Consider the following 26,678-nt stretch of genomic DNA (forward strand, 5'->3'; position numbering starts at 1 on the left):
GGGGTTCTTTTTTAATTAAACAATAGATCAGTTCACCAATAATTTGTAATAAAGTGAAACTCAGTACTTTGGAAAAACAAAGAAACGTATGGGTCTGAAATAACTTTGCATCTGTTGGAGAAATGTATGAGAAAGTGTCTGGCAAGATCTGTTTTAAACAAGACTTATAAAAGCGAATGCTCTGAATCTTAATGAGGGAAGCTTGGGCAGGGGAATTCTTTGCTTCCTGAACTGCCTCTGAGATCCTTAGTAAAGGACTTTTGCAGTACTTCTGCTGTAGTTAATATCAGAAACACCATCACTGGGGCACCTGGGTGGCTCAGTTGTTAAGTGTCTGCCTTCGGCTCAGGTCATGATCCCAGGGTCCTGGGATCGAGCCCTGCATCAGGCTCCCTGCTCCGCAGGAAGCCTGCTTCTCCCTCTCCCATTCCCCCGCTTGTGTTCCCTCTCTCGCATTCTCTCTGTCAAATAAATAAAATCTTAAAAAAAACAAACAAACTCATCACTGTAATTCTCTTCTCTAAAAAAAAGTATAAAACAGGGATGTCCCGTCAGTGTAGGGACAACTTAGTGCTGGGTGCCTTGCAGATCTGATCTTTTCTTCTTCTGGACTGGAGGCCTCGGCCACAACCATGTCACACGAGATCCTGGATCAGGCCAAGACGCCTAAGAGCTTGATCCCCGCTCTTCGAATTTATTGGAGCGGGAGGTTTTGGAGCAACGCTGTATGTCTTGCACCTGGCACTGTTCAATCCAGATGTCAGTTGGGATGGGAAGAATAACCCAGAACCCCAGAACAAAATGGGTCCCAGTGATCAATACAAGTTCTACTCAGTGAATGTGGATTATAGCAAACTGAAGACGGTCCAGACTTCTAAATGAAATGTTGCACTATAAAGGTGCTTTGAATGAAAGTCTTCCAGAAGCCATCTGCACTATTTTCCACTTATCCAGGAAATATTTCCCCTCTAAATGCCAAAATCATGTATTGTGCTGGAGTTTATACTGATTAATAAATATCTGAAACTTATAAAAAAATGAAATAAAAAAATTTTTAAAGTATAAAACATACCGTGTCTGAACAGAGTTTATACTTTGAAAACAAAAATGGTACTTGTGTTTAAGAACAGGGAATTTCTGGATGGAACTAGAGGGTACTATGCTAAGCAAAATAAGTCAATCAGAGAAAGAAAATTATCATATGATCTCACTGCTATGTGGAATTTGAGAAACAAGGCAGAGGACCTATAGGGGAAGCGAGGGAAAAACAAAACAAGACGAAACCAGAGAGGGAGACAACCGTAAGTGACTCTTAATCTCAGGAAACAAACTGAGGGTTGCTGGAGTGGAGGCAGGTGGGAGGGATGGGGTGGCTGGGTGATAGACACTGGGGAGGGTATGTGCTATGGTGAGTGCTGTGAATTGTGTAAGACTGATGAATCACAGACCTGTACCCCTGAAACAAATAATACATTAATAAATAAATAAATAAAATCTTTTAAAAAATTATTAAAAAAAAAGAATAGGTTATTTCCATGTAGTTAATTACCCATGAGCTAAACAATGCCCCATTAATGAACACATCTTCCCTACATTATCCTACCTTCTCCTGATAAACTCCAATGGAATTAAACTGCCAAAAAGAAAAACATGTATATCCTTTGACCTCAAAATTCAGTCACAGGAACCACATCCTAAATCATGGTCCAAAATGGGTTTTGAATTTCAGTGGAAAAAAAAAGATATCACTCTTAAGTGGAGGTGAGAGATCCTGAGATTATTCTGTACCTGGGAAAGGTTGAACAGAGCACCTGGAAGGATGCAGAACTATCTGGAAAGAAATGGGGAAGATTAAACATATCAGCTGGTTTTTAACACCACACAGTACTCAAAAACTGAACATAGGAGGGATTCTCTCCATTTCACATAGACCTTCGGCTTATGACTTACAGCTCATGGGGTGCCCAGATGTCCCCAGCGGGAAAGAAGCATCAGCAATTGTGTTAATTGTGCCTCTGTTTGCACTTTCTTTCAAAGCTAATTATCTGCGTGCCTCATTTAGCCCTTGATCACAGGTTAGTCTGGAAAACATTCCTGGTAGGAAGACCCACAGAATTCCTCTTGGGAAAATGCAAATCCAACTGCCCTCACCACCTGCGATAATCTAGGCAAACCCCTCCACCCCCAGAATTAAACTTTTGGTTTGGGCAAGACACAAAGAAAGAGAAACAATCCATTTACTAATTATTCCTTCCCCACCCAACCCCAATCTCTGCAGGAACAAAATGACATTTCGCTGGGTCCGCTACCACTTCAAGACCCTCTCTTCTTTGGCTTTGGTATCTCCAGGGCCTCTGAACACTGTTAGAGAAGACAGCTCTAGAAAACTCATAAGGGCCTAAGAGCCTCCCCCCAGTCTGATCACGTTACAAATGTGGATTTCAAGAGGGAGGGGGGATGCTTCTTTATCTGAAAACATCATCCCTAGAGGGTGTTCGACAACTCTAACAGTAAGTTCCACCTCAGAATAGGATGCTCGGGGCACCTGAGTGGCTCAGTCGGTTAAGCACCCGACTCGTGATTTAGGCTCAGGTCATGATCTCATGGGTCCTGAAATTGAGCTGTTTAAGAAATTACACACCAGACCTTGTCCAGCACCTGGCTGGGTTATGGTAGGTAATCTTTTTTTTTTTTTTTTTAATGGCTTTCCAATTTTGACAGAATTTTTCAAACACTTCCAACACCACCTACTCCCTAGCATGCCTTGTACACAGATTCCTAGACCACAGAACGGACTTCCCCACAGTGTCAGGCCCTCATTGGCCTGCATGGTCTTCTCCTCTGTTTTCCCAGGAGGGAGACTCAGGAAACATGGCCTAGGTGGGAAGAACAAGATGGAGCCAGAACCTGGGGTATGTACCCCACACTCCCAGCCATCACACCTGGGGCCTTTGGGAGACTCTTCCCCAGGGCCACTTCATGCCTGTGTGCTCTAGGTACGAGCACGGGGCTCCGTGCTCAGAAGGGTCCTGGACTTGGTTTCATGCTCACCTACTGTCATCTTGAAATTCTTAATTTCTGAACAAGGGCCCCACACGTTCATCTTGCACTGTGCACCACAAACACACAACCAGTCCTGCTCTCTTCCACCCTATAAGACTTAAGATGAGGGTCACTTCTTCTGAGAAGACGTATCAGCTCCTCTCTGACTGGCTCCCATAACCTCCCATGACCCCTGGCTCATACCTCAATTGATTGATTCACACCCACCAACATTTAACGGACCCCTGCTACAGTATCATCACCACTGGCTTTCTTGAGTACACACCAAATCCCAGGCCAGTATTATGTTCTTCTCATCCAAGAGTTATATTTACAGCAACTCTCATAAGGCAGGCACTATTACCAGCCCCAATTTACTGACGGGTTAAGGACCTGCCCACGGAGCTGGGTGCAGGGGGAAGCAGGACTCTTGAGTTCACGCAGAGCACAGGCTCAGAACCAGGAATGCAGTGATCAAGAAAGGGACAGTCTTTATGAGAGCCACCCCACTCCCACCCCTGATGTATAATTATTAGTTGCATTTTTTAATTATCTATTTAAATGTCTGGATACTTCACCAAATTATGAATTCCCAGAATCCCCAGCCCCTTGTGTTCATCTCTGTAATATGGAAGCCTATTGACGACTTGGGACGTGTGGTACTCAAAAAAATTCTCAAGAAAATGAAGAAAAGGTCATTCTGACGTGAGGTATGACAATGACATTAAAAAATAATCTAACTGGTGTGTTATTTTAGGTAATAAATTATTTGAATGAAATAAGATGATCTAAATGGAAGTAGCAATTAACCAAAAAAAAAAACCAAAAAACAAAAAAACTATCATCCATTTTTCCTCACAGTGATAAGTGCCTTACTTTCAGGATTTTTAATTGTTTAAAATCCACTTTTGGGGCGCCTGGGTGGCTCAGATGGTTAAGCATCTGCCTTAGGCTCAGGTCATGATCCCAGGGTCCTGGGATCGAGCCCCATGTCTGGCTCCTGGCTCAGCGGGGAGCCTGCTTCTCCCTCGCCCTCTGCCTCTCCTCTGCTCATGCTTGCTCTCTCTCTCTATCTCTCTGTCTCAAATGAATAAATAAAATCTTTTAAAAAATAAAAATAAAATCCACTTTTTTCTCCAAGTTTGCAATTTTTTCAATTTGATTACCATAATGCCTCTAAAACTCTGGCAAATCCCAACAAGAAATCTATGCCATTAGCATTCCTAAAACTATATTAACTCTTGCTAAAAATGCAGGTCATGAATCTAATTTTGACACATCAGACAAACACAAGTTGAGGGACAGGCTACAAAGCAACTTCCCTGAAACTGGCCGGTCCTTTTCAAAATGTCAACGTCGTATCAAAGAAAACCAAGGAGCTATGCCAGGCTAGAGGAGACTGAGGAACAAGGACAATTAAATGCCACTGGGAAAACCTGTACTGGTTTCTGTACCAGGAAAAAATGCTGTTAAAAACAGGATACTGTAGACACTGGAGGGTGGGGGATAGGGGGAAAAAAAAACACAGGACATTTCAGGAACAGATGGCAAATTTTGAGTAAGGACTATAGATTAGATTAATAGTAATGTACCAATGTTGAATTCCCTGATTTTGATAATCGTACTGTGTTATGTGAGAGAAATGCCCTATTCGGAATTAAGCACCAAAGTATTTAGGAGTAAAGGGAATAATGTCTGCAACTTAATTCTCTAATGAGAGAGAGAATATTAAAAAGCAAACATGGCAAAATGTTAACCTTTGATGGAAGAGCGTATCGCCGGTTCACCACATGATTTTTGTAATTTTTTTCCTAGTTTTTAGAAATTACTACCCCCCCAATTTTTTAAATTTTATCAGCACAAGTACTGCTGTTATTAATCAGGAAATGATGCAGAATGCAGGTAAATATCATGGCCTGTAATCTAGTGATCAAGGACTCGATATTCTGGTTTCTAAAGGTTTTTGAACTCTAAAAATAGTGTTGAAAAATGTATTTTAAGACATCATGTGATACAAAAGGAACCGGTCCTGCGTGGATACACACATACATATTTGTTTCACTTTGCATTTAAACTTATTAAATGAAGACCCTGCTGAAAAGCCTCACTCAAGAAAATTAGTAAGTAATTAAACAGTAAGGTCAAAAAAGGCTTCTTTCTCTCCCTCTCTCTGAAATCTTCCAGTTGGGGCTTCCTACTCCGGCCCTTCTCCCCGCCCCCCACCCACCCCCAAGTGTATCAGATAACTAAACTCACCTCGACCACTTTCTGAGCTGACAGTTTCTTCAGTGCTTTTTTGGGGGCTTTCAAAACAAATGGCCGAGCAGGGGCTGGGTTAATATTCAGAACTCTGCTCGGGTTTCCCCTACTGTCGCATTGGCATGACAATGGAAACCACGGGCCACAAAAGGAGACCAACAAAGGAAGACAAGTTTTTAATGCTAGAGCCATCTGCCAATTCTCCTTAGGATCTTTCCAAGAACTGAGTGAAGATAAAGCAGGAGCTGAGAAGGGGGTCTGCAGGGGAGGGCAGAAAAATCATTCACGGGAAAAGCAATTGCAATATGAAAAGAACCAAAGAAGGTTTGGAGCCTGGATAGATGAATGAATGGAATCCCTCTAAATAGATCCACCGCACCCTCTCCAATGGGGCTTTTGTTGGTTGCCTAGCATTTTAAATGTTATAGTCAGAATATGTTATTAAGGGAGGATTTAATATACACGAACCACAAAAAAACACCCTGCAGAGGGGTCTTCTGATTATCCACGTGGAAAGCCCAAGCCACCTGCCTTTACAAAGACTATGCTGGGTTTTCTTTCTTTACGTAGCAAAGTGTCCTAAATACAGTAGTTTAACAATAATAAAGCATTTTTATACCAACTCTACATCCCCCACTTCTCCCAGAGACTTGCAAAATGTTAAGACCACCAACTATGAAAATCTATTTAAATGCACTAAAACGAAATACATTCATGCCCTCGGGGGATTTTATTTAAAAAAAAAATTTTTTTTGAGCCTAAAACATATTCCTCTGACATTGTTCCGCGAAGGGAAGTTGTATGCAAAACCCTGAAACCACGTGTGGACGACTTCTTGGGAAGACTAAAGCTTTGGAAAGCAGTTCACACTTGACTCAGATACGCCTTCCCCGAGACATCTACCTCATCTTTTTCAGAATTCTTAACATCCTGAAGGTAAGGCACAGCTTTTCTCCATCTCTGCCTCTCCTAAAACATTACTAATCCCTGAATGGGATCAGTCATCTTCTGGAACTTTAGGTAACATGCACTCATTTCTGAACACATCCTTACAGGTAATCTCCTGTAGAATTTTTAGTTGAAATAGAAGTCAACATTGGCTGGGTTGCTTTGTGGGTTTTTAATGGGGTGTTTGGGTCGTTTTTGTTTTTGTTTTAATTCCACCAATTTAAAAATGCATTCATCTTGGGGCGCCTGGGTGGCTCAGTGGTTAAGGGTCTGCCCTCAGCTCAGGTCATGATCCCAGGGTCCTCGGATCGAGCCCCGCATCGGGCTCCCTGCTCGGCGGGAAGCCTGCTTCTCCCTCTCCCACTCCCCCTGCTTGTGTTCCCTCTCTCGCTGTGTCTCTCTCTGTCAAATAAAGAAATAAAATCTTAAAAAAAAAAAGAGGCTATCTAGTCACTTCTCTTTGGGTCTGACTATATACACTCCCCACCTTAATTTTCAGGATTTATAAGATGCCTTTCAAGGAAATCTTCACAGATGCAGTGTTTATATAAATCTGGTGCCTATTTAAAAACTACTGTTGCGAAGTTGTAGCATGTGTTTTGTAATGTTGAAAGAGTATCTTTCAGAGCTTGTAGGACAGACTTTGCAGACTCCACCGCCTGAACGCCTGAACAAGAGGGGCTCCCTCCTTCCCTCAGTCAGCCCAGGGACAGGCAAAGGGACAGGGTTAGCCAGAAGAGGATGCCCAGTGAACAAAGTTTAATTCCAGGCTGATGACGCACAAGTTGGCCAACAGGCCCGGCTCTGGGAGAGACCGTGGCAGCCCCAGGCACACGCTGGCCTCCCTGTGCCACCACGCAGTGTCTGCACACCCGCCGGCCCTGGGCCTTGAACTCTGCTCCCTGACTGTCAGCGGCCCATGATGGAGTTGCAACCCTGTGGCCCCAGGCCGGAGCCAGGAGGCTGACCTCTCGCCGTGAGCCGGCTGTAGACCTGGCAGTTGACTTCCCTGTCCCGCACATAGCATCGGATCTCCTCCACAGCCTCTCGGATGACAGTGACGGCCAGCACGAAGCCCTGCGGAGAGAGCGGAGAGAGGATGAGCCCTGCGGAAAGTGACCTTCCTCTTCTGGTGCTGGGGACAGAAAAGGCCAGAGGCCACACCGAAGGGCAGCAGGGCAGGGCCTGCTAATTACCCCAAATGCACGCGCCCCAGCAAGCCCACTTCTCCCGACTCCTTCCTACACACATGCCCTGGGGAAACACTCACTGACACACAGATACACGGGCAGCCCTATCCACCACCACTGCAGGGTTTCTAAGAGGAAAAGGTGGTCTGTCCACAGGCAGTGACAGAGGGATGGTGTCTGCTATTCGCACCTCACTCGTCATGTGCTGGGCACCCTTCCAACTACACTACACCCCCACAGCAACCCTACGCTCACGAGTGCTAAGACGGAGCCTCAGAAGCACAGAAAGGTTGAGTCATCTTGCCCAAGGATATGAAGCTCTAAGTGACAGGCAGGAAATCTGGCTCCAGAGTCCTTGCTCCTAACAGCCACGTTGTGCCTCCAGACAAACTTGGAAGACCTACTAGCCAGTAAGATGGAGGCCCAGGAGAAGGTTAAAAAGAATGAGATCCATCCCATGCACTGACCTGCCAAGGAGGGAAATTCACTTTTCACAACATACAATGTAACACCATGCATACAAACGACAAGGGACAGCCACCATCTTCCGTGAAGAGTTCCCAATTTCCTTAACTATTGGCTAGATTCCTTTGCAAGGAAAGGACTAAGAGGGAGGAAGGGGCCAAAGGGGACTTCAGTCTTCTCTGTACTGTTTTAAATCCTTATAAAGAGAACACATTGAAGTATTAATTGTGTAAGTAGCAACAAATAAAAAAAAAAACATTGGAAACTGCCCGACCTTTCCTGGGCCAACCCCAGGAAAGGCCTACCCCAACTCATAAAATTTGGTGGGAACTGGTGTGTGAGTCAGCCGTAACAAGAATCTATTTCCATCTAGATTTCTCCTCTCGTGTCAATAAAGGCAAGAACATTCATTCATTTTTCTTACAAGATAGCCTTGTCATCTCCTTTTAAAGTCATTTAAAAAAAAAAAAAAACACAGAAAGCACCATCACCCTGAAGGGTAGCAGCGGTGATTCTTTGAGCATTTCATTTTCATACTGTTTACTCCGTGAAATATATTAACTTCAATTCAAAGGACTTTAAATCTCTTATGTAAATCTAGCCAGAGATGTGCGGCTTTGTGAAACTCCTCCAAGGGCTCATTCATCTTTACAATCAAAGGATTACTCCTGTTTCCAATCAGATTGTAAAGTACTGGCCGCAGCCAGAGCAAAACTGGTACATTTCAGAATAAAAGCATAACCAGACCAGGAGGGGAGAGGAAACCTGTTCTGGGAAGAGCGCAGACCCAGGGTGCACAACCCCCCCGCCCCGCCCCCCAAGCTGCCAGTTTCCTTGTTTTGGGCCAGAATCCAGGTGTTTGCTGTTTGTTTTTTCAAATGTCCCAGTTTCTATTTCCCTCTGCGTGGGCCCAGCTAAATCCCATTGATGAGAGTGGAAAGTGTGCGCTCCTACAAAGACAGGAGCCGCTAACCTCCCTGCTGCAGATAAATACGGCCTCCTAAATTATCCTATCTGCTCCCCCCACCCCACGCCCAAACACACAGTTCCCATTAATCCCAGAGGACATGCCATCCCTGGGGCTAGAAAATGCTTTCACAAAGAGATGCAAATGTAGTCCAGAAATAAATTCCAACTATGCAACTTCAGAGGTCCTTCATAGCCACAGATATTTAGAGAGAGGCTTTAATAGGGAGGCCTGGGGTTGTCTGAGCTTGTAAAAGAATCAGAGGCAGTGACAGCCTCTGATTAGCGCCCAGACAAGCCATTCTGAAGGTGCTAAGCCTCCTTTTGTAAAGTTGTACGTCAAAATAGAGTACAACAAAGCAAAACAAATCTATGAGCTAGAAATCAGAAAAGCAGTTGCCTCTGGTTCGGGATGGGGTGACTGGAAAGGGGCATTAGGGAACTAGGGTGATGAAAATGTTCTGTATTCGACTGAGGCGCTGTTTCCATGGGTGCTGACAGAAGTCAACGCTCACCACTTTGTGAATGTAGTATCTCTGTATCTTAAGGTACACAGAGTAGATCTCAATAGCAACAAAAAAATCTAGATTATTTGGTCTTCATACAACTTTATGGATTATTTCAGCTATCTATTGAGGAATTTCTCCCTCTAATACATTAGTACCAAAAAAAAAAAAAAAGTTATCAAAAGCTAAACCTTGGGGCGCCTGGGTGGCTCAGTCGTTAAAGCTCAAGTCATGATTCCTGCTCCGCGGGAAGCTGCTTCTCCCTCTCCCGCTCCCCCTGTTTGTGTTCCCTCTCTCGCTGTCTCTCTCTGTCAAATAAATAAGTAAAATCTTAAAAAAAAAAAAAGCAAAATCTTCATCCAATGAACAATGTTACTAGTGCCAGAATTTTAAAATTCAAATGAGAGTATGTCCTCTCAAGAGGCATCTTATTTGTAGTACTTCATTTAATTCTTCCAACAAGCCAGGGAAGGAGACATGATCATCCCTGTTTTACAGATGAGAAAACTGAGATTCAAATTATCTAATTTCTCAAAGTGTAGCCAGGAACCACACCTCAGCCGTGTGGCTCTCAGCCCTCATTCAGAACCACGGCGCTTATTTACAGCTGGGTTTGGAAGGAGAGGCCTTTCGGGGTAGTCAGAGACATTGCAAATATGTCTTCTACTCCAGAACTGGAAACAGACTCTGCACAGAAAAATCTAGGGGAGGACGACACCTGGGTAGTTCAGTCAGTTAGGCGTCTGCCCTCAGCTCAGGTCATGATCCTGGAGCCCCGTATCGGGCTCCCTGCTCAGTGGGGAGTCTGCTTCTCCCTTGACCCATCCCCCCCACTTGTGTGCACTCTCTCTCTCTCTAATAAATAAAATCTTAAAAAAAAAAAAACTTTCTGAAATATTAAAAAAAAAAATCTAGGGGAAATCAGCTATAGTCACACCTAGAAATAGATGCCATCTACTTTGTCTTTGACCCCAAACCTCCTCCTCTGCAGCCCCCGGGAAGAGACAAACCAACACTCACATCCCCTTGCAGTCCTAAGCCTTCATAGGAAAAGCTGCTTATAAACGAGACATGGACGCAGAGGCAGGAAGCTCAGGGCCCCCAGAGGCTGCTATTCACCTGCCTGGTTTCTACCTGCGGCCACAGTTCACAGTTTGGGGTGGGGGGGAACAGGTGAGTCAGCGGGCAGACAGGGAGATGGTAGAGGTGGCTGGGGTCACAGTACCGCACACACTGAAGGTCAGGCTTCTCGGGAACCTCTAGGCATCACTTCAGCAAGGTGACAGAGGCAGGAGCTGGGGCCGGGCCCTCTAATTTAGAAGGGGGGTGGGGGGTCTTCTAGGCCATCCCAGTCCCTACCACTTGCTCCAGCCCAGCTGGACTGGACAGGAGGGAGATTTTCACTGGGAACGTTTTTATGTTTCATGCATCATGTGAATGTATTACCTTTCAAATAACTACACTTCAAAAAGGGAACCAACGGAAGGCAATGTGATAAATTATATTTTTATATACATTAGAGACTAACTTTTTATTTTTTTTATTTTTATTTTTTAAAGATTTTTATTTATTCATTTGAGACACAGAGATAGAGAGAGAGAGAGAGCATGAGCAGGGAGAGAGGCAGAGGGAGAGGAAGAAGCAGGCTCCCCGCTGAGCCAGGAGCCCGATGTGGGGCTCGATCCCAGGACCCTGGGATCATGACCTGAGCTGAAGGCAGACGCTTAACCATCTGAGCCACCCAGGTGCCCCAGAGACTAACTTTTTAAAAATAAGCAACTTAGGGTTTGACTCTATATAGGTATGTAGTAAACAGTGGAATGAAAAAACTCAAATAAAATTGGGGTATTTCATATAAAACTCTAAAGTTTCTAACTCTGGGGACTGGCAACTCCAGGTCCATGTCTGGACCTGCGGAAATGGAGCAGCGCCTTCCATCTTGGATGGGACAGGAGCTCCCCAGCTCTCCCAAGGCTCGATTGTGGCAGCCCAGCCTCTGAGTCCGCAGCATTCCATTCCGGGTGTAAGAACGCAGACTGGAATGTTTGTTATGCGAGGGAAGGATGCAAACAAAAGTTTGCTCCCGCCCCCAGAGTCCTACCTCACCTACAAATGACAGCAGGACAGAACAGCTTGCACATCCCCAAAGCACCCTTGCTGTTCGTGTGGGAAAAACGAATCCCCTCTCCTTTCTCTTTTCTCAGGGCTGGAGCTGCTGGCCTGACTTGCCTGCTAATATGACAAGTAAAAAAATCCTGTTCTTACTTCTTTAAGGAAGGCTTAAATCTTTTCTACTTTAACAGTCTTCTCCCAATTAAAACTTCAACAATATTTGTGAACAGAGAATTCAAGTGTCCCCCCAAGTCCCACCTAACTTAGTGAGAAATAAGCAGCCTCTATATGGAGAAGAGATGTCAGTTTCACCCTCTCCACCCCCCACCCCAGTCACACTGGGTTTCCTTCTGTTCTTCAAATGCTCCAAGCACATGCCTACTGCAGGGCCTTTGCACGGCTGTTCCCGTAGTTGGAATACTCCTGCCCTCCTACTCTTCTGCCCATCCCCTCCTCAAGAGGCTTTCCATGGCCACACCGGCTAAGGCTGCCCCTCCACCCCTCCCTTCCCCACCTTCATCCATTCAACAAATATTAAATGCGCCTGGGATTGCCCATCTAGCCTGTGACCTTATTCTATAACCTCTGTGGCACTTTTCACAATTCAAAATGATTTCATTCATCTGTTTACTGTCTATCCCTTCCGAACACCAACTCCACAAGGGCAGGAGTTTTTATCTGTTTCATTCAATGCTGTGTCCCCAGCACCCAGCACAGTGCCTGACACACCGCAGGTCCTCAATAACCACTTGCCAAAAGGAGGTGAGGGAGGGAATGGAGGAGCATTCTGGCCAGTTCTGTCTGACTTCGTACACAAAGCACAGAACCTGGTACCTTTCAAACTCTCATGCCGACAGACTCTACATAAACAGAAAAGGCGATCTCAGAAAACAATTCAAGTAGTACAACCCACAAAGACAGAAGCTCGTCTTTCTTGCTTGCCACTGTGTCCCCAGAGTCTAGAAGGGGGTGAAATGCACAATAAGTATGCAATACATAGTAGCTGAAGAAATGAATGACCGAACAACTGACGGACACAATGAATCAAGAGCACAGGCTTCACCAGAGTTTGCTCCTGGTGGCGTATGAAAGGGAGCTTCAACATGAGAATATCGGGGGGATGGAGGGTCTCTCCCTTCAAAGGCCGTATCCCAGTTCCAGATGCCCGGGTGACAGAGACAAAGAAGTGTCTGTTCCCAAAGCCCCGAGGTCACTGAACAAACCAGGCCGATTTACTCACCAGGGGGACCCAGTAGGTGTAGAGGGCACCAAGTCTCATCTCAGGAACAAACTGAGAGCAGGCAAGAAGTAAGAAATAGAGGTTGAAAAAGTATTTGAACTGGTTAAACAGCACCTGGAATGAGGAGAGAGAAGAGAGGGAAGACAGTCAAGGCTTGTCTGATGAGGTCGGGGGAGGTTTAGCAGGAGGGAAACCTCCGCTGAAAGCATTCCTACCCAAGAACACAACTCCCACGGTACCTTCCATGGGAACTTTAAACACTTCTATATATTGTCTAGGAAAATACACATGGGTAATAAAGATACTTGTAAAAGTAAAAATATAAATAATGATACACAGGGAGGGCGCCTGGGTGGCTCAGTTGGTTAAGCGACTGCCTTCGGCTCAGGTCATGATCCTGGAGTCCCTGGATCGAGTCCCACATCGGGCTCCCTGCTCGGCAGGGAGCCTGCTTCTCCCTCTAACCCTCCCCCTCTCATGTGCTCTCTCTCTCTCTCATTCTCTCTGTCTCAAATAAATAAATAAAATCTTTAAAAAAAAAATAATAATGATACACAGGGAAATGATAAATTTCAAGAGAGTGGGTACCCCTGGGGGTGGTGGGCGGGGGGGGAAGGCATGCCAGGGGCATTCAACTTTATCTGAGTTATTTCTTAAAAACCATCTTAAGTACAGGTAGGCCCCTCAAAACGTGAAAAGGAGGTTTTAGTGGAAAATGCCTCTACTGTAAGATTGATCAGGAAAACAAGGTAAATCATCATCTCCATGATACGATCTCAACACCATAAAATAAATACAGCAGAACCCCATCCTGGGTGGAGGTGGGTTCCAGCAGAGCCTCGGCTGAGCCCACGTGCCCTGGGCGTAGGACTGGTGCTGCAGGACTTGTCTGGGGCGCTGAGCAGAAATGACATGTCTCTCCGGGGCGAAGGCAATTAACAGCCGTTTTTCAGCCCCCTCACTCTTGCTCAGCCATGGCGATACGGGTGGCCTTGTATTCCAGAGAGCGTAGCTACAACATGGAAGAGAGTGGCCCCGTGTACACCAGAATTTCCATCAATGAGAAATAAACATTTTCCTGATTTAAGATACTGAGATTGGGGGGGGGGTGCGAGTTGAAGGCAGCAATGAATGTAGTCGGAGTCGCCCTAAAACAACATTCAAATTGACCTTAAGCAGCAGCATTACACATTTGTGTTTCTGTACTCTCAATAAATCAAAGAGTCATTATTTTTTTTTTCCTTCCAGCACTGGAACTGGTTGCTGTTCCTGCTTCTAAAGTCAGCTGGTGTGTGTGGGAGGCTCTGGTGGATAAAAATAGGTATGCAATTTAAAGGAGGGGGGGAGGTTTGTAGAGTACACATCCAGGGATTGGTCTAAGTTAATGTGGAAACACTGTGACTCCACAGCATAAAATACCAAGCCAAACAGAAACATCCATTAGCAAAAATATCCACAGAAATTCTCTCTGGATGGTAGGAATGAAACTCACCTCTTAAAATTTTTCTCTATATTTGTGTATCCTGACTTTCCTAGAGTGAATATGCATTTCATGACGACAGGGGGAGGAATTTAGGGACTGATGGGTTTTGGGGTTTTTTGGTGTGGGGTTTTTGGGAGATGAACAGCCAGTGGCTAAGGCAGCCTAGAAAACACACAGGCTATTCTGCCACGGGGACCTGGGTCTCCTAAAAAGCGGTCCCTGGCTGTACGTACCCCAGGAAGAAAGGTGAAGAAGTTGTACTTCTGGTTGTTGATGACATTCCGAGGGTACCTCTGGTCCCTCTTCTCAGGATGCCCCAACCATACAGTGCGGGGCCTGGGCTCCCCTCCGCCGCAGCATCGCACCCACTCACAGCACCTGTGGGAAAGACAAAATCACACTGTCAAGGCCACGTCCACACCTGCCCGCTCTTCTCCGAATGTTTTTCTCTCAAGCATCTGCCCTGGGTCGGGACAAGAGCCACGAATGGGGCTTCATCCGTCATGAGAAGGGAAAACGGAGCCCAGGCTTCTAAGAAGCTGGGATCTAGATAAAAGATGGTTTGTGCCCAAGCCCAAATTACTTATTTCAAAATGTAAGATTCATTTTTAAAATGAGATTTAAGTTAGAAAAGTAAAGATACAGCAATACATTAGCACTATTACTTTCACATTTTGCTGAGAGGAAAGCTCGCAACAGTTAAATGAAGCACCCAAGGAGGACCTAACTCAGATTTCCACTTCAATCTGTGTCTCCCAAATTCCAATTCTAATTACCCAAATGAAAATGTTTGCTTTAAAAAATAAAAATAAAATAAAAAATAAAGCACCCAAGTTTGCCAGGATGTGAGAAACAGGGGAGTCTGGCCTTGAACCGCCTCCATCTCATTTGAAAACCTAGTATCTTTCCAGCACCCCATGCTGTCGAGGTTGCTGGTTCCACCAAGATAACCAGGTAAAGGAGAAGGGAAAGAATATCCTCTCGACACCCAGATCTCCTTTCAGCAGCACCCCAGAGGAGCCAGCCAGGAAGACAATGGCTCAGGGCCTGGTGTCACCTGGAGCGGGGCCAGAGTACCAGCTGCAGGCCAACTGACCGCCCCCCCCCACAGCTGTCCGGGCTGTCCTGCGAGGTCAGCTCATGAGTGCACCTGCTCCCGGGTGGCCCGCACCAGGCAGGGCAATGTGGGCAGCTCCAGCAGAACAAAGACACTCTGAAAACACCCCAAAAAGGCAGCTCATCCTTCTGGAGAGCCCATATACAAGGCATTTCAAGAATCACAAGCCCTCATAAGCACTGTGATGGAAACACCCCATGCCGAATTGTTGGCCTCTGCCCCCACGTACACAGGCCGGGAGGGAGAAACCCCCGTCCGGCCAGCCCCTTGTGACGCTGCCAAGTGAAGCGAAACCAAGCAGACAGGGAGATTATGACTTATGTAAATACTGGTACACCGCAGCCCACCCTTCTCCCCCTCCTCCTATGGGCCAGGCAGGTCCTGGTGGGGTGCTGGGGTACAGAGCTGAGCAAACATGGTCCCTAGGCATCAGCAAGCTGCCTGCCCAGATGCTCAAAATTTCCAGGATGAAACACAATGCTCTTTCTTAAAAATAGCATCTTCATTCCAGTAAACTGGTGCTCGGGGGGGAGTGTATGTGACAAGGACAGGTTTCACTTCTCGTAACTCATCTGTGTTGGCCCTGTTCTAAGTTGTCCAAAGGCCAGGGACAGAAGCCTCGAGGAGTCCAACATGATTACTGCCCATGGATGGGAAGCACCCATGCGGGCTACCGGGGGACACGCGCTAAGTGCTAAATGAATGTGGTGGGGGGGATCATCGGACACCTCTCTCATTTGTGGAAGCCATCCCGCTGGTCATGACTGACCCCTCTTCCCCATCCTGTAATAATCCTGTAATGATGGCTCCCATACTAATGAAAGCTGAAGAATGGATTTCAGAAAACCAAGCATCAGGTCGACTGTTTATATGCGTTTTGTCTGTGTTGTTTTAGCAGGCTCTGCACCGCAAGCTATCAGGTTAAGCCATTCATTACTTAACCTGCAGATCTGTACACGAGCACAAAGTAGGTGGAAAGTCACTGCAGCATATGCACTGTGGCTACAAAAGACTGGAAACAGAGGGGGCTGGTGAAATCAACACGAACAGCCACAGTAGTCCTTCAAGGAGAGCGAGAGCTGGATGCACTAAATGGCCCCATTTTGCAAGATATGCTAAATCGAAAAGCAAGAGGCTAAAAGGTGTGTCCAGGATGCTCCTCTTTGCATGAACACAAGAGGATCCACGGGCAGACATGCTTCAAATGCAGCACCGGTTCCCTTTGGGAAGGAGGGAGTAGGGAGACCTTCTGCTATGTATTCTTTAGTTACAATGTTTCATATTATCCAGGGACTCAATGTGGTTCTTTCCCAGCTCAATTCATAAGAGTAAGCATTTATTAAATATCCAGCTGGTAGGAAGTTAGACTAGTCCAGGTCCTATGGGGACCGAATGTTGGAACAGGATCCTTGCCTTCTCCTTCCTCACAGTCCCACTGCAAAACAGGGTAAGTGTTCAGGACAGGATAAAATAAAAACTTTGTGTCACTCGAGCCCAGTATGATTGGCCCCAAGGCCATCTCATTTAGCCAATCTGACGGTCCCTGCATTTACTCACTTTCTGCATGTACTGGCGATATATAACTTGCACATTTCCGATGCATGATCAATCCGACTTTCGGGTCAACAGTATTTATTGAACACTAACAACAATAATAACATAAGACAAGTAATCACTGCCTCTTTTTTGTCACCTGCTACGTCTTGTGCGCTCGGTGTGCTAGGCCCTCCCCTGGCACTTGGGCATTCAGGAGTGAACAAAACAGACAGGTCCCCCCCCTCTGGAACTTCTACTTTAGTGGAGGGAGACAGACCATAAACAACCACCCAAAATAAAATAAGGCCTGGGCAAGAGAGGGCGTGGGGGAGGGGTGTGGCTTGGGAAGACCAGGTGGTCAGGGAGGCTGGTGTGACAGCTGCGCTGAGGGACAGGTAGCAACAGCCATGCGACCATGCAAAGAAGTATAATCTGGGCAGACTGGAAGGGAACCCCAAGGGCCAAGATCCAGAGGTGGGAACCAGCCTGGTTACACACTTGCCTAGAAAGACTGTTGTGTACCAACCACAGGGGAAAGAAGGGAGGAAGGAAGGAGGGAGGAGGAGGAAGAAGAGAGGCCAGATGACACTGGGCCTTGTCTCTGGGGCAGGGAGTCTGGATATTACTCCAGGCACCGTGGGGATCATGGAAGGGTTACAAGCAGGAGGCAGCATGATCTGATTGACATTTTTTTAAAAGTTCTGTCTGGGGCGCCTGGGTGGCCCAGTCGGTTGGGCGACTGCCTTCAGCTCAGGTCATGATCCTGGAGTCCCTGCTCAGCGGGGAGCCTGCTTCTCCCTCTGACCCTCCCCCCACTCATGCTCACTCTCTTTCTCTCTCATTCTCTCTCTCTCAAATAAATAAAATCTTTAAAAAAATAAAAATAGAAGTTCTGTCTGGATGTTACACAAAGACACTGCAGTAGGTTAACAGTAAAAACAGATCAAGAGGTGTGAGGTTCCTTTTTGGGGTGATGGGCATGCTCGAATACTGACTGTGGTGATGGTTACACAACTCTACGAATATACTTTAAAACTGCTAATTATAGGGCGCCTGGGTGGCTCAGCTGGTTAAGTGACTGCCTTCGGCTCAGGCCATGATCCCGGAGTCCCGGGATCGAGTCCCACATTGGGCTCCCTGCTCAGCGGGGAGTCTGCTTCTCCCTCTGACTCTAGCCCCTCTTGTGCTCTCTCCCTCTCTCAAATAAATAAAATCTTAAAAAAAAAACAAAACTGCTATTTATACACTTCAGATAGGCGAATTGCAGGGTATGTGAACTGTATCTTAGTAAAGCTGTGTATTAACCAAGAAAAGTAGGAACAGGGGGATCATCCAGGAAGCTACTGTCATCATCCAGGCAGGCAGAGACAGCGGTCCAGACTACAGTGGTGGCACTGGGTACAGATTTTCAAAATATTACAGATGTAGAAATGTACTGTCTTTAAACAAACATTAAAAAAAAAATGCACTAGGGGCGCCTGGGTGTCTCAGTCCGTTGAGCATCTGACTCTTGATTTCGGCTCAGGTCACGATCTCAAGAGTTGTAGGATCAAGCCCTGCATTGGGCTCCACGCTCGGCACAGAGTCCGCTTGAGATGCTCTCTCTCCCTCTCCCTCTGCCCCTCCCCCCACTCACGCATGCTCTCTCTCTCTCTAAAACAAGTAAATAAATAAAATCTTTTTTTTTTTTTTTTTAAAGATTTTATTTATTTATTCATGAGAGACAGAGAGAGAGACAGAGAGAGGCAGAGGGAGAAGCAGGCTCCCAAGGAGCAGGGAGCCCGATGCGGGACTCGATCCCAGGACCCTGAGATCACGACCTGAGCCGAAGGCAGATGCTTAACCATCTGAGCCACCCAGGCGCCCTAAATAAAATCTTTTTAAGAAATAATTTTAAAAAAGGAGAAATGCACATTTCATTTAATGTTCACAATAATCCTACGTGGCATATACAAGCATCGCCCCCATTTTCACAGTGGAGAAACTGAGCCCGAGAGGACTCAGTGATTTCTCCAACACCTATACTACTTTTGTTCCACGCTGAGTGGGGGAAGCTGGCCTTAAGCCCAGGCCTGTGGGATCCAGATCCTGAGCTAAGAGCCTGAGCGCGCCTGAGAGCACCTTGCACTGCCATGAACAGCCTCATCAGCACAATTATCTTACAGCTTTTTTTTCCCCTAGGCTCTCATCATCTCAGAAAGTTGGAAGGATCTTTAGGAGCCCCAACAGCAATGGCTGCCACGCTGCTGGGACAGAAGTTCTCCCGCAGGCTCATCTTCGGGCCAGTTGCGAACCTCCCGCCTCTCAGCTCCACTACCTGTTCTGGGACAAAGGACAGAGTCCCCTCCTGCTCTCCCTCACAGCCAGCACACTGCTAGCTCTCTCAGCAGAGGACACTGGGGGGCACCACTGGAGGAGTCTCTCCTGGGCTTTGCAGGCAGAGGCACCGAGTGGATCAGTGCATGCGTGTGAGGCCACCCAATGGTGCTCTGCCCAGCCACCCGCCCAGGATCTGCAGTCCCTTGGAGACCTCCGAGCCCCACTGTGGAGACTTTCCCGGGGCCCTCGCAGTATGGACATCCTGCCTCCTCTGCACCAGCACCCTGATCCCCTCCCCCCAGGCTTGTCTCCTGAAGTTCTCCTGTCACTGTAGCCCCCGGTGTCCCAATCCCATTGCACGCCCAATGTGTCAACCACCAGCTGGGCCTGCCAGCCCACCTGCACCCCGAGATCACTTTCTGCTTGCCCCATGCCTGCAGACCAGCTCTCGCCCTGCCTTCCGGCAGCCTGAACTCAATTACACCATCTCCAAGTACATCTGTACCCCAGCCTTGGGGAAAGGCCCCCTTCCAAGTGCATCCTTCCTTGGGTCCGCTCCCTCAGCTCAGACTACCCCAGAGTCCTCCTCTATCCTATAATTATCCTTTATCCTAATTTACCAAGTCACTTCCCTCCATCTCTCCAGCTGGGCTAGCTGGGCCAACCCCATCTCCGAGCCCCAGGTGCAGAGAGCACAAGGACCCAGGCAGAGCCAAGCAGAACCCTCGACATGGTGATGGGTTCAACAAAGGCCAGCAAGACCCCTGGCTGCGATTATCACTGGAAATACTAAGAAAGAAGTGCCCTTCACCCTGAGGTGGCTAAGGTGGCAGACAACAAGCGAGGGGTTGCAGGTGGCCCCCCTTTGTTCTTGTTTAGGGAAGAGCTGGCCTGAAAATGGGAGTCACCAGGAGGAATGCAAAGGCTCCTGACACCTTTGGAAGTGCGCACAGGTCTGCCCATCTGTCCATTCCCTGGGCTTTTCCGTCTCAGGAATCAATTAATTGGTTCTTACTTTTGCTCAAGCCAATTTTAGTTGGGTTTGTGTTAACCACTGCCCCAAACCTCCTGTCTGATCTTCCTGTCTGCCACACGCTGCACTGTCCTTAAAGACACAATCCTGTTGGGTTTGTGTGTCTCTGAGTCTAAGCTTTTCAAGTGTGCGGTTAACAGCTTCCAGCCTGCATTCTACCGTCCTGACCTCTCTGCTCTAGCTTCGTTAGAGCGGTGCCATCCGACCCGGTAGCTTCTATGACATGGGGCTGTTCACGTTTAGATTAATTAAAACAGAAGAATTCCAGCCCCTGTTCCCACTAGCCACATTCTGAGCGCTCCACAGCCAGCGGTGGACTACACTGTGCAGCCCCAGAACCTTCCAGCGTGACAGAAAGCTGTACTGGACAGCACTGCTTCCCAGCATCCCTTTCACGACCTCTCCTTCCACCTCGCTCTTCATCGGCTACCAGCGCCGAAGGACACTCACGTGAGCATCAGTAAGTGGCCCTCACAACCGACAGCAATCAGGCTAAGCGATGTTCATACGCACACAGCATTTCCTAGACTGTCCAACTGCCTCTACCTTCATGGTACTGGCTAAACTCGCTGACCTAAAACGGGGGGTTCTCAGCTAGGGTCACTTCTGGTCCCCCCGCCCAGAAGTACCTGGCAATGTCTGGAGACGTTTTTGGTTGTCACACCTGGGGGGAAAGGAGCTACTGCCGGCATCGGGGGGGGGGGGCAGGGATGCTGCTAAACAGCCTACAGTGTGCAGGACAGCCCCCCAACAAAGAACGGTCCAACCCCAAATACCAGCAGCGCCTGGGGTGGAGAACTCCTGCCCTAGATTTTATTTACGTAAATTTTAAAGGGTAACTTTGTACTACTATCACGAATGGAAAACCAGTATCACTGCCATAAACACAAGGTAAACATCACAACCAGCACAATGGAAAACAGTGTTACTAAATTCAGGCCAGAGTCAGCGGCTCCCAGCCTGTGGCTCTTGAGGCTTCTGCTGTTTATACTGCCGAGACAACAGGACGGTCGGCTACTAAAGAGTCCGCCCTGACAGCTTTAGAAACATGGAAGGAAAACTGAAAAAGGAAAGAAGTACCTTACCGCATGTCTCAATGTGATTTAGTTCCTGCCCGTGAATTACTCGGGATGTTATCACGGCTGCACCTCGAGCCCTCGCCTGCCCATGTTTGGGGAACTACTGTCCCACAGTAGAAGCTTTGGGCTGGCAAATTTACAAGCGACCAAGTTCCCCCCACCTCCACCCCTCCAAACAGAAGAGGTGGCAGCCAGGCTCTCTCTCAACATCTGGATTGATCCCTGCAACTCTCTCTACCCCTAGTGGCTGCCACCACCACTCCCAGTCTGTCTAGGGTACAGACCTCGGTCCCCTGGAGGCCCGAGAGGGGGAGCCGCCTGGGGCTGCGTTGTCACCCGAGTGTCATGAATTGCTGCTATTGTTTCTTAACACCAAACCAAGCTGTCTGCCACTTGGCATCACAAAGTAACTCCTGCCTTCTAGACGCGCTAGGGAGATGGGCTACAAGACAGAATGAGAAATTAGGGGCGCCTGGGTGGCTCAGTTGGTTAAGCGTCTCCCCTCAGCTTAGGTCATGATCTCAAGAGTCTGGGATCGAGCCCCACCCACATTGGGTTCCCCACTCAGCCGGGAGTCTGCTTCTCCCTCTCCCTCTGCCCCTCCCCCCTGCTCGTGCTCACTCGCTAATAAATAAAATCTTTTTTTTTAAGTGGTTTTTTTCTTTAAAGATTTTATTTATTTATTTGACAGAGAGAGACACAGCGAGAGAGGGAACACAAGCGGGGGAGTGGGAGAGGGAGAAGCAGGCTTCCCGCCGAGCAGGGAGCCTGATGCGGGGCTCGATCCCAGGACCCTGGGATCATGACCTGAGCCGAAGGCAGACGCTTAACGACTGAGCCACCCAGGCACCCCAATAAATAAAATCTTTAAAAAATGAGAAACTAATGAAGAAATAACAGATGAGAGCCATAGTTTCGAAATAGCAGGGCCATAACGGGTAGAGTAAGGAACACCAGCTTTTGGGGCACCTGGGTGGCTCAGTCGTTAAGTGTCTGCCTTCGGCTCGGGTCATGATGCCAGAGTCCTGGGATCAAGCCCCACATCAGGCTCTCTGCTCCGTGGGAAGCCTGCTTCTCCCTCTCCCACTCCCCCTGCTTGTGTTCCCTCTCTTGCTGTCTGTCTCTGTCAAATAAATAAATAAATCTTTAAAAAAAAAAAGGGGGGGGGAACACCAGCTTTTAAGTCAGATGGACTCGGGTGCCAAGCCCAGCCTGGCTCCACACTGGCTATGTGGCTTGGGGCTACTCATCTTTTGTGATGTCACTTTTTCTGTCTATAAAATGACAGTAAGACCTGCCTTGCTGAATTTCTATGAGGATGAAGGAATTTATATAGGAAAGGCATATGACAATACATAGCACACGACAAGCATTCAATTAATAGTACATATATTTCTCTTAATTTTTTTTTCCAGGGGCACCTGGGTGGCTCAGTCAGTTAAGCGTCTGCCTTCAGCTCAGGTCATGATCCCCGGGTCCTGGGATCGAGCCCCACGTCGGGCTCCCTGCTCAGTGGAGAGCCTGCTTCTCCCTCTCTCTCTGCCTGCCCCTCTGCCTACTTGTGCTTTCTCTTTGTGTCAAATAAATCTTAAAAAAAAAAAAAAAAAGGTTTTTTTTTCCAGATAAGAAAACATAAAACAATGTTCTTATCTATTGATAGCAACAGCTATTCAACGAGGTTAAGACGTAAGGCCAGAAATAATTTAGTGTACACTGCTTCTAGCTTGACCATTTAAACAGGAAAATCAAAGTAAATTTTCTTATGATTTGACTCTAAAACAAACAAAGGTTTTGATGGTGGGCAGCCTGCTGACCAGATGTGTGGTGGTTTCACACAATCTGGCTGAAAGGCAAGGGAGAGCAAGTATTACAGGCGGAAGCGCCAAGGGAACGATGTTTCTGGAAAAGGTAACTATTGTAACAAGGAGCTGGCCTCCAAGGAAATGATCATCTCTGCTCTGGGTGTAACCACAATCAGCAAGCAGTTGGTAAATACTTGTTGAATTGCCCCCATGGTGTGCTGAACCTTCCTGAAGCCTGAGTCCAGAAGCTATTGGGTCTGTCTTGATACTGGGAAGATCCAGGAAGAATTTAAAGAAAAATTAAAAGTAACATGGAAAAAAAAAAGGTAATCTAGAGCAGTGGTTCTCAATGGAAGGGAAGGGCTGGGGGGGGGGGCGGGGATTTGCCCCCTGCCCTGAGGACACTTGGCAATGTCTAGAGAGATGCTTGGTTGTCACAACTGCAGGAGCAGGGAGGGACTCCTGGCATGTCGTGGGTAGAGGCCCAACGTCCTACAGTGCCCAGGACAGCCCCATACCGAGGATTACCCAGCCCCAAATGTCAACAGTCCTGAGTCTGAGAACCCCAGTCCAGAGCAGCACTGTCGGATGCATTTCTGCAGTGACAGAAATGTTCTCCATCTGCATGGTCTCACACAGTGGCCGTAGCCGTGTGGCTGCTGAGCACTCAAAATGTGAAAATTTAAATGTTATTCCGTTAATTAATTAAAATAGCTACATAGATCTAGTGTGTACCATACTGGACAGCAGGTCTAGAAGGATTTGGAACTCAAGTTGTTAATAAGCCTAGATGCCTGGGGAGGGATGCTGGAAAGCATGGAAAGGAAGGTATAAGGGAAAATTTTGCTCTGTGTTCTAAGAACATCTAGGAGGCTGAATTTTTTTTTTCTTTAACTAGGGGAATATGAAATCTAAAGTCAGGGGCACCTGGCTGGCTCAGTTGGTAAAGCATGCAACTCTTGATCTCAGGGTTGTAAGTAACTGTACACTCACCCCATGGTGGGTGTAGAGATTACTTTAAAAAAATAATAAAATCTTTAAAAATTAAAAATAAAAATAAAATCTAAAGTCAGAAAGAATGCAAAAAAGGAAGCTAGTTCACTGAAGTCTGAACGTTATCTCTGGCCACAGCAACGCTACCTACTGGTGGAAAAACTGGGCCATATCAAAGAAAAAAGCCAAGTCAATGTGGAAATTTCTTTTTAAATAGAAACAGGTCCTCTGATCTAGCAAGTCTACCTGGAGGGATGGATTGTATATGAATTCTGGTACGGGTACAGATGAGCAAGAGGAAAGATACAAGGATGCTCCCAGCAGTAAGAAAGCAAACCCTGAAAATGACCAAATGCCCATCAGAGAGGAACCCCCTGCACAGTGGACCTGCGCTAATTTTTTTTTTAAGATTTTATTTATTTGAGAGAGAGAGAGAGACAGAGACAGGATGAGTGGAAAGAAGGGGAGAGGGAGAGGGAGAAGCAGACTCCCCGCTGAGCAGGGAGCCTGATGCGGGACTCGATCCCAGGACCCTGAGATCATGACCTGAGCCGAAGGCAGATGCTTAACCGACTGAGCCACCCAGGCGCCCCACCCTGTGCTAATTAAAAGAATAGGTAGATGTGCACACTGACAAGGCAAGATCCAAGCGATGAAGGGGGAGGGGGAAAAATAAAGCAAAAGATATGCAATTATGCTATATTTTAATAAAATTAACACATAATACATACATGGGAAAATAACACTGAGAAACAAATACGCACACACACACCCAGACTGTTAATTCTGGTTCTCTTGGGGGGCAGGGGGCAGTCATGGGTGGTAGTATCTGTTACCTTCCCTGTTTCTCCTGCCGGAAGTCTCTCCCTCCTGGTCTCTTGCCGCTCAGAGTGCAGGACACCTCTTACAAAAGTATGACTCATACTGTGTCCAGCCCCCATGATGAGTCAATCAATGTGGACTCAAGTCCAAGCCTGTCACCCCTCATCCCAGGTCCTCTGTTATCAGGCCTCCGACTGCAGCCAAAGCAAATGAGCTCCAGAACTCTACTTTTCTCCAACTTCCAAACCCTCTGGCAAGACTCCCTCACACCAGATTTCCTTGAGCAACCCATTCCCCTTCTTCTACTTATCCTTCAAAACCCAACTCTGTACTTGCCTGTTTCTTTCTAGAAAACTCAAATCTATGGAAGCCCAGCAAGCAACATATAATAATAAAGGAACAAAAATAAACACGGAGTCTAGTGGGACAGGGCACACTGAGGAGCCTAGACCTGTGGGAAGTGGCCCCCTGGCCTCACTAGGATACATTCTCACATAAACCTAATACAACAGACCGTAAGATTCTTCATGACAAAGGCAAAAAGCATAGATTCTGAAGTGCAAACCCTCAGTTTTTAAATGTTGGTAACTGACGCAATGTTTAAGTAGTATGCAAAACTAAAATCACACCGAGGTGTCATTTTTTACTTAGCATAACCAAAATCAAAAAGCTTAATAACACCTGTGTTGGTTGGGATGTGCAAACAGACACTTTTCACTGCTGGGAGAGGCCTCAATCAGTATAACCTTGAGGGAAAGCAACCTGGTGATAGCTCTCAAAATTATAAATGCATTCACCTGGACCCAATGATTCCCCTTCGAGATATGTATGTTGTAACATGGGCACAAAGACTTATGTCCAATGTAACACTGCTAATAATAATGTACCATTACAAATAACCCAGGTGTCCATCAGTGGTAGACTGGTTAGGTTAAGTATGGTAAGTCTATTCAATGAAATCCTTTAAAACCATATTGTTAAAAAAAAAAAAAAAAAAAAGAATGAAAAAGCTGGCGCCTGGGTGGCTCAGTCGTTAAGTGTCTGCCTTCAGCTCAGGTCATGATCCCAGAGTCCTGGGATCGAGCCCCACATCGAGCTCCCTGCTCAGCAGGAAGCCTGCTTCTCCCTCTCCCACTCCCTCTGCTTGTGTTCCCTCCCTCGCTGTCTCTGTCAAATAAATAAATAAAATCTTAAAAGAAGAAAAAGCTTTTTATGTACTGATACGTAACAAGCCCATGTATACTATTTAGTGAAAGAAATATGTTGTGCTGTGTAGGGCAGACTAACAACGGAATAAAAAAGGTCAAAATCTATGTGTGTGTGTCTAGATAAATATAAAATACATGGGCCTTCTTTTGGAAAATGATTAAAAATTCTCTAGAACGACGCAGAAGAAATTGGCAAGTGGTCGCCTGAGGAGGGTACAGGGTAGCCAAAGCAGGGGACGGAGGGAGGCTAAGTTTGCAAAGTACACACTTCTGTACCTGGAACAGTGAACTATGTGACTGTGAATTTTTTTTTTTTAATTTACAAACAAAACAAAAATCCCCACCCCACTCCCCACACAGCACCCAGCTCTCCATCTGCAGCCTCGGATGCTGGCCACAAGCCCGGAAGTCAGAAACCAGATACTATTCGCCTCACACCCCAGATCGGGGATACAGAAGCTGCTCAGTTGCCCCGTGTGGGCTGAGGTGCCTCTCCTGGGCCTCCCCCCGCCCCAGGCCCCCCAGCACGCCAAGACCTGCTGCCTTACCTCGTGTGTT

General features: G+C 46.9%; 1 protein-coding gene and 1 pseudogene across 5 annotated transcripts in view; one reads left to right on the forward strand and one right to left on the reverse strand.

The window, feature by feature from the left end:
• Positions 1–26,678, reverse strand: part of ATP9A (ATPase phospholipid transporting 9A) — a 130,665-nt gene that overhangs the window by 84,404 nt on the left and 19,583 nt on the right. For all 5 annotated transcript variants that reach the window (XR_013442089.1, XR_013442088.1, XR_013442090.1 and 2 more), the window contains exons 2-4: positions 14,445–14,589; positions 12,729–12,842; positions 7,218–7,326 (exon numbers count right to left, since the gene is read on the reverse strand). Coding sequence is in view for 2 of the 5 variants with exons in the window: in XM_036064700.2 (XP_035920593.1) it covers positions 7,218–7,326; positions 12,729–12,842; positions 14,445–14,589 (368 nt within the window). In the remaining 3 variants the exon portion in view is untranslated. The remainder of the gene's footprint in view (positions 1–7,217; positions 7,327–12,728; positions 12,843–14,444; positions 14,590–26,678) is intronic.
• Positions 633–938, forward strand: LOC118518155 (cytochrome c oxidase subunit NDUFA4 pseudogene; annotated as a pseudogene).

Source organism: Halichoerus grypus, chromosome 10, assembly GCF_964656455.1.
Source record: "Halichoerus grypus chromosome 10, mHalGry1.hap1.1, whole genome shotgun sequence".
Classification (NCBI taxonomy): Eukaryota; Metazoa; Chordata; class Mammalia; order Carnivora; family Phocidae; genus Halichoerus; species Halichoerus grypus.